The sequence below is a fragment of the Pseudoliparis swirei genome, chromosome 5 (assembly GCF_029220125.1).
Source record: "Pseudoliparis swirei isolate HS2019 ecotype Mariana Trench chromosome 5, NWPU_hadal_v1, whole genome shotgun sequence".
NCBI lineage: Eukaryota > Metazoa > Chordata > Actinopteri > Perciformes > Liparidae > Pseudoliparis > Pseudoliparis swirei.
This window is the reverse complement of record NC_079392.1, coordinates 5960677-5979207: the sequence shown is the minus strand read 5'-3', so window position 1 is coordinate 5979207 and position 18531 is coordinate 5960677. Positions and strand designations below refer to the sequence as shown.

General features: G+C 42.7%; 1 protein-coding gene across 1 annotated transcript in view; it reads right to left on the bottom strand.

Moving 5' to 3' along the window:
- Positions 1-18531, bottom strand: part of LOC130194140 (contactin-associated protein-like 4) — an 87934-nt gene that overhangs the window by 27535 nt on the left and 41868 nt on the right. Inside the window, exons 7-14 of the mRNA XM_056415033.1 lie at positions 17746-18013; positions 15432-15581; positions 12938-13106; positions 6908-7014; positions 2863-2982; positions 2577-2777; positions 1346-1508; positions 401-528 (exon numbers count right to left, since the gene is read on the bottom strand). Of these exons, the coding sequence (XP_056271008.1) occupies positions 401-528; positions 1346-1508; positions 2577-2777; positions 2863-2982; positions 6908-7014; positions 12938-13106; positions 15432-15581; positions 17746-18013 (1306 nt within the window). The remainder of the gene's footprint in view (positions 1-400; positions 529-1345; positions 1509-2576; positions 2778-2862; positions 2983-6907; positions 7015-12937; positions 13107-15431; positions 15582-17745; positions 18014-18531) is intronic.

The following is an 18531-nucleotide window of genomic DNA, read 5'->3' as shown; positions in this document are numbered from 1 at the left end:
AACTTTAGTCAAGACATAATTAGGATCATTGGACAATATAGTTATAAGTTTTTCTTTGTCACATTGTCAACACATCTCTAGGTTGTGCAGGAAAAGGCTTCCTCGGCCCCGACAACACACACACTTTTTTACACACGCAATTGAATTAAACTAATTGGCCAGCTTTAGTCCACCCTGTCATTATAGAAGCTTCTGTGGCCCGATGCTTCACACCATGCGGCTCTACGGAAGGATGAATGGAATCGTTGAATAAAACCTATTAATTCATTTTTAATATCATCAAAACATTAATACGTATGTGTAATATCTTAAATATGCAAATAGGAATACATATCAGAAAAAAAACCTGAAGTCTCAACATCTGGTCAAACTCAATGAGCGTCAACGGAAATGGACTCACTGTCTCCATGACAACGTAGCGGTCCCACCCTGTAGGCAGCCTCCGACCCCGCCCGCTGGAGGTCACCCAGCACCAAAGACCTGATGGGGAGGCTCTCCTTCTGGGTCAGGAGACCCGAGTCATCAGCCCTGTCAGATGAGGAGGATGAAGAAAAGGAGGACGAGGAAAAAGAAGAAGAAGAAAAGGAGGATGAGGAAAAAGAAGAAGAAGAAGAAGATATGGTCAATGAGGGAAAAAAAGAAGAAGAAGAAAAGGAGGATGAGGAAAAAGAAGAAGAAGATAAGATCAACGAGGGGAAAAAAGAAGAAGAGAAGGAGGATGAGGGGAAAAAAAGAAGAAGAAGAGGTCAATTTGAAAAAAGGAAGAAGGAAAGAAAGGTGTGGAAAGAAGATGATGAAAAAGAAGAAGAAGAAGAGGAGGTTGCAAAGATGTCAACGATAAAAAGTAGATAATCATACAGACAGAAGCGATGTGAAATGTGTAACCACTTGAACAGGTTCAGAGAGAGAGAGAGAGAGAGACTGTCATCCCTTCATTTCTGCGTTTCAGATTCTGCTGCCGTGAACATTTAGTCAAAATAAAATAGATCTGGCACTGCGGGGCGTCACGCAGCACGAGAGACGGACGGCAGAATAAAGTCCACGAGGAGTCGCGCGGATGAAAGCTGTGAGATAATAATAGAGAGAAGAACCTCGGGCTCTGAAGACAGTCGCAAGAAGATTGGTGACGATAAGAGGAAACGGGGAGAGCTGCACCATCGGTTCCGGGATTGGGGAAAGTGACCTACATACAGAACGGCTGACAGCTCTGGTTCTCATGGTCCGACCCACCATCTCCCCTTCGTGACCCAAATCGCGGAACATTCTCAACTTCTCAAATGTATTTCATGAAAATAAGGTGCAGTGTGAAGCTGAGTGCGGACCGACCCTCCCTTTGGTACCGTACCATTGGTCGTAGTCGGCGTCACAGTTGCAGTAGTGGTTCGAGTCCAGACAGTCGTCACGGAGACCGCAGGCACACTGCCGGCTGCCTGGCAGAGCCCCGCCCCAATACGCCTGGATCTCACCCGGACCCGGACCTCCCACCCACCAGGCGAACGGAGAACCCTCTGCAACACACACACACACACACGTACTGTAAAACATCATCATTCAATGCATCTGTGGTTGGCAGAAACGAACAATCTGGAACAAAAATGAAAGATAAACTTCACATAACTCAACACAGAGGTTAAGGATAATGGACAATGACTCCAACAGTAGCTGTTGTGTGGATGAAAAGTGTTTCTAACAGATAATTGTCACTCATGAGTGTTTTTTCTTTAAAAAGACACATGTTGTTGATGAGCAGATCAAATGGGGTATAGAAATGTCTTCATGTTAGTTTCCATCCCTTTCAACCTCATCGTCATCTTCCATCTGGCTGACACCACAACACCCATTCATGAGGATTTCGACACAAACCACTACACACACACACACACACACATGTCTCTCCTACAGCCTTGCAGCCCATCACTGCACTTTTGTCCACTAAAATTTGGACAGAAAATGGGCATCAACTTTATGAAGTTTATGAAGTATCCTGATGCTTTGCTGATAAACTTCCTGAGGGTTCACAGAAGAGAATCTTTCTCCAGTGCAGTTTGAAACTCAATTTCTACTTTCCCTTTTTATGAGTAAAGGATGATGTAATATTTATATAGTCTTTCGGCAATATAACCAACTAACACTTTTGAACCCACTAGAAGAAAGACAATGTCTCCGGAAAAAGGAATAACAAAAACAAACATAGAAGAATTCCTAGAAAAATCTCAGTATGTTGTAGATAAACCTTTAACTGCTGCAGTCAAGTGAAGAGAAAATGCATATTTCAAATGTAATTGATGTTTTAATTAGGTTGTAAATGAACTAAAATCAGCAATTCACACCACACCAGATACAGATCCCTCACATACAGAAATGTTTGCTTTACAAAGACATTTGTACCCATCGTTCTCATTTTAACAACAACACTCCATCATGCCGACATCCTCCATTTAACACACAACGTCACAGAAATGCAACAAAACAACACAAACAATGTCAATAACACGTACACATCTCACAGTCCCCCAAAAATATCCCTTTTCAATAACTTAAGATACACATAAAACATCCGTGGGCATACATCTTACCTGGTGTGTTGAGGAGGCGGGACTTCCTGCAGTGGTAGGACAGTTCCTGCTCACAGTGCTCTGATTGGCTGATGATGGCCGTCAGCTGCTCCTCTTCAGACTTGTAGTCAAAGTGGGCGGACTCTTGGTTCCTCTCAGGGGACGAGCGCACTCTCGTCAGTTCTGTGTTATTGTGCTGGATCACCATCCACGCCATGTCCTCTGGGACGGACACACAAATGAATGAATACATTAATACACATCTTGATGTTTTGTGTGTGTTCACGAGTGGAGATGCGTGCGTTACCTGTCATGTTACAGTAGATGAGCTGGGGTCTGATTGGCCCACTGCCGTCCACGTCTATGTGATAATGTCCCGATGCGTTTCCTTTGTGTTTGTACGCCTCGCATGACTTCTCATATTTCGCTGTGAAAAAAATAAAAATAGATAAAAAGCGTATCAACAATAATACGTCTTCTCACAATCACATGTGTGAGGAGACGTTGCCCCCGGTCAACTCCCAAAAGCCAGTTTCAAGATGACACTTCCATTTGCATTGATGGCAATTCAGTCAAGAGACAATTGGAGGAAAATAAAATGGATAATTTATTGCACATTTTTGAAAAATTCTGAAAGAATCTAAGGAGTCCGCTTGGAGAACTATACCCATAAAGATAACAATAGTTGCGGTGGCAACTCAATCAGTGTTGGACCCAGCAGAGTGATGGTGAAGGATGAGTTTATAAAACACGAGTCAGCTGGTAGGAGTCATCAATAAGAAGTCAAAGCTATTCAGAAAGAATCAGAATCAGAAACATGTTTATTGCCAAAGAATGTTCATATTAAAAACACAAACAAACGAGGAACTTTTTTTGGCGGAAGGTGCAAGAATCGCGCACCAATACACGGCGCATGGCGCCATCTAGGAAAGGGTGGATGAAAGATGACAGCATAACATGAGGGAAGAGAGGCGACAGCTGGGTGGGACTTCAGGGCTCGGCCTGAACAAACACTATACGCTTCATATGCGGCTAAATCAAGAGAGATTAGTACGCATCAAAATGGTGACGCCGTCTTGTTCCACTGAAATACTTTAGCAACCATGGATTCAGTCATCGTTCAACTTGTGCAGAACAAGATAGACAATATCCAAATGTCTATCTAATGTTAACCAATCACCAAAAACAATGACAACGTTGTAGCGAGAGAGAGAGAGAGAAGCAAAACTACCAAATGTTACTGCAAACAATACAAAAGTAAACATTTTGATATTTAATTTGTGGATATTTTTGCCCTGAGATGCTTGAATCGCTTGTATTTAACGTGGTCACGGTGAACCTAAAACAACCACAGCTCATCATGTATGGGGCACGATTGTATTTGTATTGTGTTCAGGTATTGATTTCCTCTCTGAATGAACTACTGAGCAAGAAAGCCAATGGCCTCTTAATGTACAAAGGCATCACACACTGTAATTAAACCTCGGTCTATAGTGTACATACATCAGCAACACGTGTTACTGTTGTGAAATCAGAATGTATGTGAAGAGAGGGGCTTTAAATGAAAAATAAACTTTATTCCATATGGAGAGAACGGAGGAATCACACAAAAAGAGGTAGGGCGAACATCAAAGGGCAAACCGGGTTTGAATACATAGGGAAGGTGCAGGTGATTGGACACAGGTGCAGGTGATTGGACACAGGTGGAAACAATCAGGGACAGGGCAGACAATCACAGGGACGGGAAGTGCAGGGAAACAGAGGACATGAGAGACGGGGACTTCAAAATAAAACAGGAAAGACAAGACACAAAAACCCAATTGTCCTCTCACCAAAATCTGCCAAAAAATAAAGAACATTTTGCTTTCCTGATATTTTAAGTTTATTTTCATACAAAACAGTATGAAAATAATCATAAATGGTAATAAAAAAAAAAAAAAGAGGAAATTATTAAATATAATCTGAGGTAAACTATGTGTTCTGTATCAAAACTGTGTTATGATATCTTGTGAATGCCTTTTAGGTGTGAACTGCTCGAGAGGTAAAGGGCAACAAGATTAACAATAGAAATATGTTACTATGTAACTAAAAAAAGTGAGAGGAAAAAAAACATTTCTGTAATTCTCTCTGCTTACATAAGGTTTGCACACACACACACACACACACACACACACACACCAACACAAATAATATGCTACAATAAAAAAAACATCAGACGTTAATTAATGGCCTGGGGAAACCCCCACATTGTATATAAGGGTGTGTTTTTTTCTTTTTTTAAATGTCAAATACTTCAAACAGATCCCTGATATAGCTCTAAAAAAAGGTTTTGACCCAAATATAATAATCAAACACAGTGTGTGTTTGTGCCTGTGTGTGTGTGTGTGTGTGTGTGTAGGGGGTTTGTATTTGATCATACCACCAGAGCGTAAAAAGATTCAATCAAAGACTCTTTCATTTCTAATTTGACTCACATATAAATATTGTAGGCAGTCTCCGTGTTGAAATCCATTTATGTAGAAAGAACTGTGAGCCGGAGGATTCATTTGAGCTCTTCTGACATGCTCTTCTGCTCCAGAACTCCCACACGGTCCTATATCCTCACGCTCTCCTTATCGTTCTCTATGTATAACTTCTTCCATTCCTCCTTTTTTTGGGGGGGGGGGGGGGGTTCATCTTTCTATATTCTCTCGTTTCCATTTCCACATCGCCAGGGAGTGAGTTAAATGATTTAGCTTCTTTTTTTCGGAGCCGAACAAGAAGTCTTTCATTCGAGTTCAAATGTTCTGAAGGAAATATTTTGAACTGGTTCGAAAATAGAAGAACAAAAATAGTATAGTATTTTTGCTTTCTAGACCAAATATAAAAAGTTGTGGGAAGTGTTTTAACTTTTAAAAACTATCTCAAAGAAACTTTCAATAAAGAAGCCCAAGGATATTTCCCCAGAATTAAAGACATTTATTTTAATAATATTAGATTTGCACAGACAAATAGTCGTTCATGTTTAAGTTGAGGAAAGCTACAGCACTGTGCCTATATATATATATATATATATAAAAATTGCCGAAAATTTTCGCCATGAATTGCAGGGCGTGAAAAATTCGCCTCATTTGCCGAAAAATTCGCCCTACGACGATTTGCGAAAGCCAATCAGTGTTGAGATGCCCCGCCGTTGGTGAATCTAACTGCTGCAGCTCTAGTAGCGCTGGAACAAACAGGTCATTCAGACATCGTGGGTAAAAGTCAGCTGTGTGAGCCTACGGGTGATGTTATGTATAAATAAATATATTATATGATATTAATGTTATGAACCCAAACATGAGGGCGTTAGATGTTCCGACATTTGTGGGATTTCCACAACAAGTATAAAGCAGAACTAGTGGATATTTATTCTGTGATGGATGGTGGATATGACAACGGTTTAAAGCCACGGAGATAAGCCACGCCCCCTCTTAGGCGCGAATGACGCGAATGACGCGAAAAGCCACGAATAGTCAAGCGAGTAAACTTACGCGAGTAAAGCGTTGCGAATATTGGCAACGCTGTTGTTGTGAACGCAGCATCAGGAAGCCAAGCTTTTCAAATTAAATGAACATTTTATTTTGTCAGTATAATAAAGTACCAACGATCTGTTCAGTCTATTCCCGATTGAACTCGGCTAATTCAAGTTCTGAAACATAAAAGTAAATTAAGTGTTAGGGGACATGCAGTCTCACTGTTGTGAGCACCTAAGAAGCAACGAGAACACGACTGGAATAATGTATTAATCCTGTTCTGTATGAACCGAAGACTTTTTTCACAGTTTCTCCAACATTTAATGTTAAATATTGCACGAGGATTTAATGCAGAGTAAATGAGTCTGTTTCCACTATTGTATTTTGCTTTTTCAGTTATCTAAAAAAAAATAACTTTAAAACTTTAAAATTATAATAAGTGGTGAAATGTGTTCAACTGTATTGTATTATAAAAAACACAACAATAGCTCATGAAATCAAATGTATTTCACTTCTGTATGTTAGCACGTAAGAATCACACAGACAACACGTTATAACATATATAGACTATTATTATTAGATGGAGTGAATATTGGACATTCACCATGATGATGAACAGGTCTTATAATACACAATATTGTTCTGCTGAATAGATCGATGTCCATCATATTAACTCGATAGGTGACGGTACGTCTTTAAAACATGCCCGTAAAGCATAATGACGACAGATGATGAGGTCATTAAAAAAAGTATACGTGACCACATTTCGACACTTTAAATAACTTCCATTCTGACGGTTGTATTTTAGGCATCAAGCCTTTCAAAAGACCTGCAGATGGCCTGTTGCCGGTTGCTTACGGCTGTGGCAGGTGGCTCCTCTGTAGCCGCCGGTGGAGCAGTTGCAGTGGAAGGTGCTCCACGACTGGGTGCACCTACCTCCATGTTCACAGTGACTGGGGGAGCACCTGAGAGAGAGCCAGAGAGAGAGAGAGAGAGAAGCATAGGGCCTGTTAAGACTTTAAAAATAAAATGTGCTTTTTTTCTTATATATGTGAAAAGGAACAAGAGACGTTGAGCACTCCTTTCTGTTCTCATGAGCAGCTGCGTGGGAGGGAGCGCAATAAAAGCAGCCTTAAAATGAAAATGAAAAAAAAGTTTCACTCCTTTTTTTTCATAAATGGAAACTTCACAAGTTTTTTTTTGATTTCCGAGGGGAGCGCAGGTGCATGTTCTGAGAGGAAGCTGAAGTTGAAACCTATACCTTTGTTGCTATTATTAAACTAAGAAATTGCCTCAGGCAGACGCACAACTTCTAAAAACTTCAAACCCGGCTCAGAGAAAACAAAGAAATCTTTTAATTATTTACAGGTGTTTTATTTTTTATAATTAAAGAAAACTTTTTTTTTAAGACTATGTTTTGTTCCTTAATTTCCCCTGAGTTGCTCCTAAAATGCAGACACGGACATTTCATCAACAGCCTCTGATCAAATTGGAAGCGGTGCTATTAAAGGTGAGCGGAGGTCATTTTCTGTTAAGAGCATATAACATTAACAAATGCAAAAAACAGTTCCAAGTGCAACCTAATTAACTCTAGTTGAGTACTAATACGCTAATTCCAATTAGGAGGTCTCTCATTTTAGAGTGAATTTATCACATGGTGCACAAAAGCAATATAGTGGCGTCCTCGTCGATGAAACCTCATTATGACACGGTGTATTAAAGCTGGGGTTTGTTCTGGAATATTCCCCCCTGGGGTGTTGATGGGATGTGAAGCAGGACCAGAGGTGAATGGGGAAGTTAGAAATGACAACTGACAGCAGCAGATGACCTTCATGAGGATGCGTTAGTTGGGTTCAGGACTTCCTCAAAGTAATCTTTCCATTGCTTGACAGTATCCTCGGTTCTGGGTCTGAAGTTCTCCTCCCCTGCTAAGCCCTACTTTCCCCTTTCTGAATCATCTAACGAGTTGCCATGACTTCCTGAAGGCCAAATGAAAGTCCTTCTCCATAGTCCTTGGCTGCTGCTTCCAGAGCCCCTTGGACCAGCCAGGCCCGAAAAGGACTCCCTCTTAGGTTGGACAGATGACTTACGGACCCACAACTCCTAGCAGCCGCTTCCACAAGGGAAGCTTTGAACATGGCTTTTCAGATCCCATGTGCCGGCCTCCCGTCCTGGGATGCACTAGAAATTCTCCCGGAGGTGGGAGTTGAAGACCTCAGCCATACCTTCCCCAGGTCACCCTCACAACATGCTCGGGTTTACCTGTCCTGCAGACTACGACTGTGATCCGCCTCACCACTAGGTGGGGATCGGTTGGCAGTTCTTCCTTCACTCGAGTGTCCGACACATACGGCTGCAGATCTGACGATACGACCACCATGTCGATGACTAATCTCTGGCATAGAGTTTGTTCTAGTCCCATTAGGAACCAGCCAGCAATCGAACAAGATCTTTGTTCTGGCCAATCCACAACGAGCACAAAAAAGCACCACCTGGGTTCAGATGAGGCAAGCTGTTCCTCCCAATCACCCCTCCCCCCCCTGCAGGTTTCTTCATTGTTACTCACATGAGCATTTAAGTTCCCCAGTAGAACTATAGAGTCCCCAGTTGGCACCCTTTCCACAACGCCTACCCAGAAACTCCCAAGAAGTCCGGGTACTTCCTTATTTATTTATAATCGCATAACCGCGAACATCAGTCTTGTTCCCCTGAGAAAACTCTACCACAGGTGCTCGCCAATCCCCCGACACCCACTACCATTTACCATCTCAACTCCATTCCCATGCCTCCAACCATTACCGTCACAAGCCGAGGTATGTGCGAAAGGATAAAGGAAAGGACGTATAGGGTCAGGAATTAGGAAGCATGGATAACGCAAGGGAAGGGGAGAGAGGGTGAGGAGGAAGAGGTGAGTCAGAGGGCTGCAGGAAGGTGAGCGGCGGCCAGATGGAGTGAAATTATATCAACTGTATTTGGACGGTGAACCGGAGGAAATGAGGTCAGGTGGCTGCAGCCTGGAGGACACGGATAGAAAGGCTTTTTTTAAACGGTGCTGGTTGGAAACATGACAGTCAACAGCAAAAATACTGCTTTCTTACTGTAATAAAGAAGAACAAGAGGCTAACACAAATGTGTTTCTTCCACTTCCTGCCTGATGCTGAATGTTTGATGATTACTGTCCCGTTCTCTTACTTGATTTTGTGATCTAGTTTCTATCGAGATTTTTAATTCATAGGTTGACCTCAAAGTTAGTCTAAATCTCAATGACTGATGTTTTTTAATTTGTGTGATTTTTGTAAATAAGTGTATTTCCATGCATGTCAACGGATCGTTCCCGAATAAACTTCTCCAACTATACGTACAATCCAACAGATCAACCCTGATTAAAACGGGGTCAAAAACATTACATTCACTTTCATTTTAAGATCATCATCAACATTTTTCATTAAACTATTAAAACCCAATTTATTCTGTAAAATAATTGGAACTGAATAGGCGACTTTATCCCGAAGCATCGGTGGAGTTCAATTTTTTCGCAATCCAGTCATCAACTCGATATAAACGCAGAGAAAAATCGCAGCGGTTCAGAAACACAAGCCCGGATCAAGTGAACTGTCTCACTAAATCTATACTGTAAATCCATTCTGCACCTGGTCCCAAATTATCTGCCACATCTTTGCCTCACACACACACACAGGGGAGACTTTTGGAGTGTTATTGGTAAGATGTGAATGTAGACATAGGCGTAAAGTCACTACAGCTGACAGACAATTAAACAAAACAAGAAGACTGGACCTCTTGGTGACCCCGGGTTTCTTTTTTTTGCGTGAGTGTTTTGACAAGGTGTATTATTAGGTTGTCAGGAGCCTGACAGAAGCAAAGAGGTCAGAAGTATTGCCTTCTGACAGCTCCATCGATCTTGCTTTCAAAACACACGCTCGTACAGTGAGGAGAGCGGTGTGCAGCAGGGAGAACCGAGGCCAGAGATTGTTAAAGGAGTCGGTCAAACAATCCATGACCCTTTGCACGCCAGATTTTGGATCTGTGTCAAACTATTTTCTAGACTTTTCCCCAAAAAATTGAAAATCCCCAAAAAAGACACTTCTGTCTTGTTTTTTTGTGATGCCGTCGAAAACCTTTCAAATAGCGCCGATAAACCTCCGGACAGCAGCCAAACAGCCGTTACTCGCATCAGGGATGTCCTTCTGACCAGTAAAGAAATCGATCTGGTGTAGTTTGAATACTTTATTATTTAAAAAATTAAAATCTTTAAGGTTAAAAAGTTAATAAAAATGTAACAATTTCTGAAAAGTGGATATAGTTAGTGAGCGATGTGCGTTGACAGATCTTTGAGCAAATTTTAAACATTTTGATCACAAAAACATCAGATTCGTTGATGAATATATGATTAGTTATATGCAACTATTCATATTGTTTTTTGGGGGGGAGGGGGGGGGTAATTTCAGCTAATTAACAATTTTATTTGTTGGTAATATCAGCGAACAAATTTTCATGAATGGCATCAGAGTGATGATGTCCAAAAATGTGTGCAATTATCCCGACATGCCACTTGGAATAAATCTGAGTGAAAGAAATGTGATTAATATTTTGGCCTCACTGTGACTAAAAGTTGGAAGCCGCTGCTTCCTACAGTTTGACACAGAGTCTCCCGTAGAACCACAAATTGTGGTCCGCACATTTAATTTGAAACAAACAGGACACAACATGTCGAGCCAGCTTTAGAGATCCTGGTTTATACATTAATTATCTCAGTTAGGTTTAGCCAGTGTGGCCAGGAATGCTAGTTTATGACTAAAATAACTTTTTTAAATCTCGGATTTATCTTTTTTATCAGATTTCTTTCAACACGGTCATTTTCCTTCTATGTTTCCTTCTCAAGTCTTTTACCAACCACAGAGAGAAGGTTCCGATTTGAAAACGTATATACATTTCAGGCTCTACGGTGGTTACACCTTTGCATCCCCTTGATTCTAATGTAATGTGGCACCTTATTTTGTATTCAGCTCACTTCTTTTTTTTGGGGTGAATGTGTATTTTTTGTTTTATCTACGTATCTATCTGAATTTAAACAGATAATTGTTTAAAAAAACGTCCGAACAAAAAAATCCCACCCATTACAAAGCTTATATGGATACATCTATATGACATTATTGGTTTTAATAAGCTACAAATATGACTGCAAATGCAGTAAACTCAGCGCTGTCCAAGGCACTATACCTTCAGTCCACACCGTCCAATCAGTGAGCTGCATTTCAAATCCTTCATGTAATTGGTGGTTTACATATAACCTGTGTTCGTTGTGTTCTGGTTGCTGAGTCTTTAATACACCTCCTCAGTGTCTCTCAAACTGCACAGTTCCAGAATAAGGCTATATATCCTATATTTGTGTTATTATCAACACAACGTATAATAAAACCAAAGACAACAGGTGCATTCATCTGCCTGGTTCTCAGAAACAATTGTTGCTATTGACAAAGAACATTTTAATGAATTTATAAAGCATATATTGTAGGTATTGTGACATGGAGTTATAAGGTGGAGAAAAAAATCAATCTTAAGCTTACATAACAGAGCTAGTGTGCTTTAAATCATCATTTCCTTTCCTAGATGTCTATTCTTGAGTAATACATTGACAACTGACACGTCTAGTTTGGTAGCCTTGTTGATGTTTTTTTTAATTGTCAATAAAAGCAGCATGAGTGTCTACAGCTTGCTTCTATAGCTGTTGTGTTCTCAACTATCTTTAAAGAGGACAGCAGCTAATAAAATGCACAATGTTCCACCTGTGTGTCTAATCGAGTACGAGAAAGGAAATACATTCATGAATTTGATTTTCAAACATCGGGTCCAAACCAGAGGAACAAATGCAAATAAATCAAATAAAGAGTGTTATTCTTATGGCCGTGTTCATGAATACAGATGTAGTGTGGAAACCACTCGGAACCGACTCCACGCACACAGCAGAGGAACAGCTTAAGACAAGTTAATGACGGCAATCACACACACATACACACACACAGGGACACACACAGGGACACACACACACACACACAGACACACACACACAGGGACACACACACACAGAGAGACACACATACACACACACACACAGACACACACACACAGAGACACACACAGGGACACACACACACACACACACACACACACACAGAGACACACACAGGGACACACACACAGAGAGACACACATACACACACACACACACACACACACACACAGAGACACACACAGGGACACACACACACAGGGGCACACACAGACACACACAGAGACACACACAGGGACACACACACACACACACACACAGAGACACACACAGGGACACACACACACAGAGAGACATACATACACACACACACACAGGGGCACACACAGGGACACACACACACAGAGAGACACACATACACACACACACACAGAGACACACATACACACACACACACAGACACACACACACAGAGACACACACAGAGAGACACACATACACACACACACAGGGGCACACACAGACACACACACACACACACAGAGACACCCCCACGCACAAAAATAGAGACACACAAATACACACAAAAAATGAGAATATACACAGAGACAAACACACATACACACAAAGAGAGACATACACAGACACACAAACACAGAGAGAGAGACATACACAGACACACACACACACACACAGAGACACACACATACAAAGAGAGAGAGAGACACACACACACACATACAAAGAGAGAGAGACACACACACACAAAGAGTGACACACACAGAGACACACAAACACACACACACACACACCACAGTGTACATGTAGAGCACCAACAATAAATTCCGATGGAGCCTGACCTGTCGATGATGCCGCACATATCGATCTGCAGGTGGCTGTAGTTTCCCAGAAGCCTTTGCTGCACCTTGATCAGGTCCACCGGCTGGTTATCCACGGCGACGAGGCGCATGCAGCCCTGAAACGCCCCAAAGGGGTTCTCACACTCCTGGCTGCTCTCCTCAGGGCACCCTGGGGAGGGACACACAGGCACCCGGTCACTGGGCGGTCTGCAGCTTTATCTGTATGTGTTGTTTCCTTAGTTGAAACATAAACATGGATTAAATACATGTTTACTTGAAAAACAACAGTCATTTGTGGATATATTGTCCTTGTGTGATGTAATGGCTGTTTACTCTGTCGTGATGCAGGTGTGTCTCCACACAGATGTACCCGGTGTGTGTGTGTGTCGCGTCTGGCTCGGCCATATGAGGCGACCTCTTTGTATCTATTGTTGTGTATTTATCTTGCTGTCCTCTAGGTGGGTGTACCAGTGGGTTTGTTATCTGTTTGTATACGTCAACAAAAAGAAGAAAAAACAATGGAAATATCAGTTAAAGTCCATGTTTACTGTGTTATGTCCCTTTTAATATTTCCAAATAAAAAAATACAACTAAATAAAATACATAAAAACAACAAAAACAAAACCACAAACAAAACAAAATAAACCATTCTGCAAAATGAATACTTTTACTTTGGATATATTTTGTACACTAACTTCAGTAAAGTTATGAATAATGGAGTATTTCTCTACATTGTGGTTTTATACTTCTGACTATATCTTCCACTATTACACTGTACCTCCTATTTGTTTCCACTCCAGAACCACAACTGGACTTCCTTTCCCCATTTTCAAAAAATGTCTGATTCAATGTGCACGACCTCATGACTCAAACATCGCTGCAGAACAGACGAAAGTTTATTTGTTCTCCGCCTCGTTATCCGTGTATCTGATGAGACCGATCCACGGGTCTCCGTCTGCCCTCGTCTCAGCCCTCACTGAGCCGAGGTCTTCTAGAACAATCCTCTCTCCTCGATCGATGCGATTGAGCTCATGATTCATGTCGGTTGATCCTGGAATGGCGGCAATGTCGACGCAGCGATCCCGCTCCGGGCTCGATATACGCGCCGCTCTAATTATAGTCGTCAGCCCATTAGACGCGTGAGCTCGACACCTCGCGGCAAAGGAGGGGGAGGAGTGTGTGTGTGGGGGGGGGGAGGGGGGATGAGTCACTGTTTGTCACTTTGAATTTCAGGAGCTCGAAAGAAGAATTTCGTTGGAGCCGTTTTTATTTCACGGTAATAATGACTCACGGAGGATTCTTTCGCGATATGCAGCGTTTCACTTTGGGGATTATAGTAACATCACCGCCGGAGTCAAACTCACCGGAGTTCTTTTTGTCATCGTTGTGGTATTGTGGTTGGAGGAAAAGGCCAAAATACCTTTAAGAGACCATTTGTATCGTGCGTTATCGTTTACATCTGCAGCCTGTGTTTTATATTCGTGTGTGCACGAATGTGTGTGGACGAACGAGGGATAGGAAACACACACACACACACTGCAGAGACATGAGCGATGGGTGGGGGGGGGGGGGGTACAAGCAAGTTTGAGGTAAATTCAAAGCGAAGGTGTTTGGAGGGGACGGGTACGCATAGAGGAGAAGAAGAGCAAAAAGGGAACTGAGGAAAGAGGAAAGAAGAAAGGGGGAAAAGGGAGAGGAGAACCAGCATGTGAAGGAAGGCATGCAGAGGAAGAGAGAGGACATAGGAGGAGGAGGAGGAGGAGGAGGGAGTGGAGAGGGAAAGAAGAGCCAAAAGTTAACTAGGAAAGAGGAAAGAAAAAAAGGGAGGAGAAGCAGCATGTGAAGGAAGGCAGAGGAAGAGAGAGGACAGAGGAGGAGGAGGAGGAGTAGAGAGGGAAAGAAGAGCAAAAAGTTAACCAGGAAAGAGGAAAGAAAAAAGGGAGGAGAACCAGCATGTGAAGGAAGGCAAAGCAAGAGGGAGGAGGAGGAGGAGGAGGAGGAGGAGAAAGGGGGGGGGGGGTGGAGGGAAAAAAAGAGCAAAAAGGGAACTGGGGAAAGAGAAAAGAAGAAAATAAAAAAAGGGAGAGGAGAACCAGTGAAGGAAGGCAAAGCAAGAGAGAGAGAGAGGACGGAGGAAGAGGAAGGAGGAAGAGGGAGTGGAGAGGGAAAAGGGAACTGGGAAAGAGGAAAGAAGAAGGAAAAAAGGAGAGGAGAACCAGCATGTGAAGGTAGGAGGAGAAGGAGGAGGATAACTTTATGGCTGAACCCCTCTCTGGGGGGCATGGTGGTACCCGGTCCCCTCTGTGTAAATGTCAGACGTTTTCCCATCTTCTACTTGAGGGACACTTTAACATATCGGACAGGAAGTCGTCCTCCGTTTAAAGACACGCCCCCTTCTCGGCAGCTCTCCTCGGCTGCGGATGCAATCCGGTAAATGCGTGTTTTCTCTCTCGGTTCGACACGCGACGGCCGTTTCATTTCACGTCTCCCTTACCACCGAAGAAGAGCCGGCCGTCTGCGGCGAGAGGAAGAGCGGCGCTGGAGTGAGCCGCGGCGCCTTTGTCTTTGTCCACCGTGACGCTCAGGTGACCCGGCCTGGACTTCAGCTCCACGTGATGCCACTGACCGTCACTCAGACCTGAGCCTGGAACACACACACACACACACACACACATGCTACATGAACGACCCGTTTTGGCTCGTTTCCATTTTTGTTATGTCGGCTGACCAGACGTCCTCTTTTCCCCGGGCATGTCCTCTTTTCGAGACCTAAAAAATGCGTCCGGCAGATTCCAAAAACGTCCGGGATTTTGCTTCGTCGGATATTTGTGTTTCTCTGGGTCTTTCACAAACTAGTTATTACGCCCTTACAAGTTTTGGAAATGGCATCTCCCTTACGTTCCACCTTCTTCCGCGAGCTTCGACTGGATAGAGAACAGTCATTGGTCGACCGATCTCAGGGTTGCCAGATACACGAAAAGTATCCTCCTTTTAGGCATGTATATCACAAAACAGGCCCTCCCGTCCACGCCGCTCGCCGTGGGAGCCCTTTCCTATCTCAGGGGGGAGCATCATGGAGGAGTTAAGTTTAGGGCACCAACATGGCGAGCGGCAGCACTGACTACCCCCCCCCCCCCCCCCCGGGACGAAGTGTCCTCTTTTTCACAAACTCAAATCTGGTCACCCTACTTTATGACCTCCACGTACGAGGGATTTATTTAAAGCCGGGAACACGACTCGTCCCTCGGACTTCACGGGGGTGTTGCGGGTCTGTTTACCGAGACGCGGAGCGTTTCTCCTCGCCTCTCTACATGTTGACAGCGCGGCGGCTCGGAGGTGCTACCGGCGCTAACGACGCAAACTGTGGCTGACGGAGCAAACAGTGTTTACCTGACGAGGTGTGGGGGGTATACGCTTCCACGATGTCGCTACCGTAATCAGCTGTAACAGCTGCGTGACAGCAGCGCTGAGCGCCGGCCGTGAGCTTAGTGAGGCACTGAAAGCACACCTGGCCAAAAATACCGAGGAGATGCTCCAATAACAGACTTAACTATATTCAGGGACACATTACTATAAATAATAATCCATATAGCGCTTTTTAACCCTCCTGTTACCTTTCGGGTCAATTTGACCCCATTCAATGTTTAACGTCGGTGTTCCTTGGGGTCAATTTGACCCCAGGCTGTTTTTCACTGTGTCAAACATATAAGAAATATCAACTTTTTTATATATTTAAAGGGCTATTTAAGTAGTCAACAAACAAACATAAAGTACCTCACACTTAAACTTGGGAAACAATATTAATTCTAATAATTTTCTGGAGGTTTTAATTGCTGGGGTCAAATTGACCCCGAGGGTAAAATATGTTAGTAAATGTAAAGGTAACAGGAGGGTTAAGGTGCTCATAGACACTTTTACATATTACATTTATACACAAAGCTACAGGGAAAAATTCAGGGTTTGGTGTCTTGCTCGATGACAAATCACCTAGAGCGGGGATTGAACCGCCGACCTCCTGATTGGAAGACTGAACGGCTGACAACTGACCCGCATTTTTTCCAGCTTACTAAATTGTTGCTTTATATTTATTAATGTCAACGTTTTTAAATACAGATCCATTACGCATGTGGGAAGTTAAGTTGGAGTGCGTCATTTAATTTACTGAAATGATGAGTCGCCAAGTCTGGAGAAATGTGACAGTTCAAGAGTTCAACATTTGGATTTAATTATATATATATATATATATATTTATCTGTTCATCCTGCAGCTTCCAACAACATCTCATGGTTTTCCACTGCAGACGAAGTTCGACGACGTGTTTCGGCTTTTCCTAATAGTATCACGTGTCAGAAGTTCAATAAATTGAATATGTTTATGTAACTTTGTAATTATTCCTTCTGGTCACATGACATGTATTGTTCTGTCCATCCTAGAGAGGGATCCTCCCTCCTCTTTTGCTCTCAAGGTTTCTTCCCTTTTTTCCCCCCCGTGAAAGTCTTTTTTCTTCTATTTCTTGGGAGTTGTTCCTGATCCCATGCGAGGTCAAAGGTCAGGGATGTCGTATGTGTACAGATTGTAAAGCCCTCGGAGGCACATTTTGAATTTGTGATATTGGGCTGCATAAAATAGACTGAATTGAATTGAATTGAATACTGCTGAGTCATGACTGAGCCAACTATCCACTGAAGAACCGTGACACTATGTAGTCTTTAATATGCAAGAAGCCGTCGGCTGAATCTGAGCGATGAGAACTTGTGATTTCATCTCTGTTACACGACTGAGCAACATGGGTAACACACCTCTCTTACCTGCGCTCAACTCCAGCTGGACCCTGCCAGCTTTATTAATCTGTAGGCGGAGTCTTCCCTCACTCAGGTGCAGCCAGACTGTGCCCTCCTGCTGTAAGAGGTCAAAGGTCAAGAGTAGCCCAGCCTTGTTCCACGTGCGAAACTGCAGCTCCGCGGAGACAACACCTGATGACCGAGATGTCGCGCCCGGCAACTGCAGGAAGCTCTGGGAGTCAGTGAACGTCACAGAGACCGAAACTCGCTCAGCGCAAGAAAAGGTCACATTGCCCTGAGGAAGAGAGGAAGGGAGGGAACTAATGATGAAAGAGATAATAAAACATTCATATTCATTAGATGCAGAGGATGACTAGGTTTGACTCCATGTCACCGAGGTCTCATCAGCAGCTCTGTGGGAAAAGAGGGAACTGAAAAAGGACATCTTTATTACCATATTGATATTAGCTGAGCACTTAAAATAAGATGGCACAGCCCACAGCATTTGTACTTACACTATTTGATCTGCTAATCCTTACATGACTTTAAAAACAGATTCTAAAATGAAAAAAAAATAGTAAAGGCGGAGTCATGTGAGGCATTAGCATTAATTAATATTCCATAACACATTATAAAAAACAAATAAACTATTGAGGGAATTAAAAATACTCAGCGAAGTGGATATAATAACGTAATATATAGATAGATAGATATATACTTTATTTATGCCCAAGGGGAAATTTGTCGTCACAGTAGCAGCACCAATAAACTAAACGCACGAGAATAAATATAATAAAATATAAAATGTAAAAA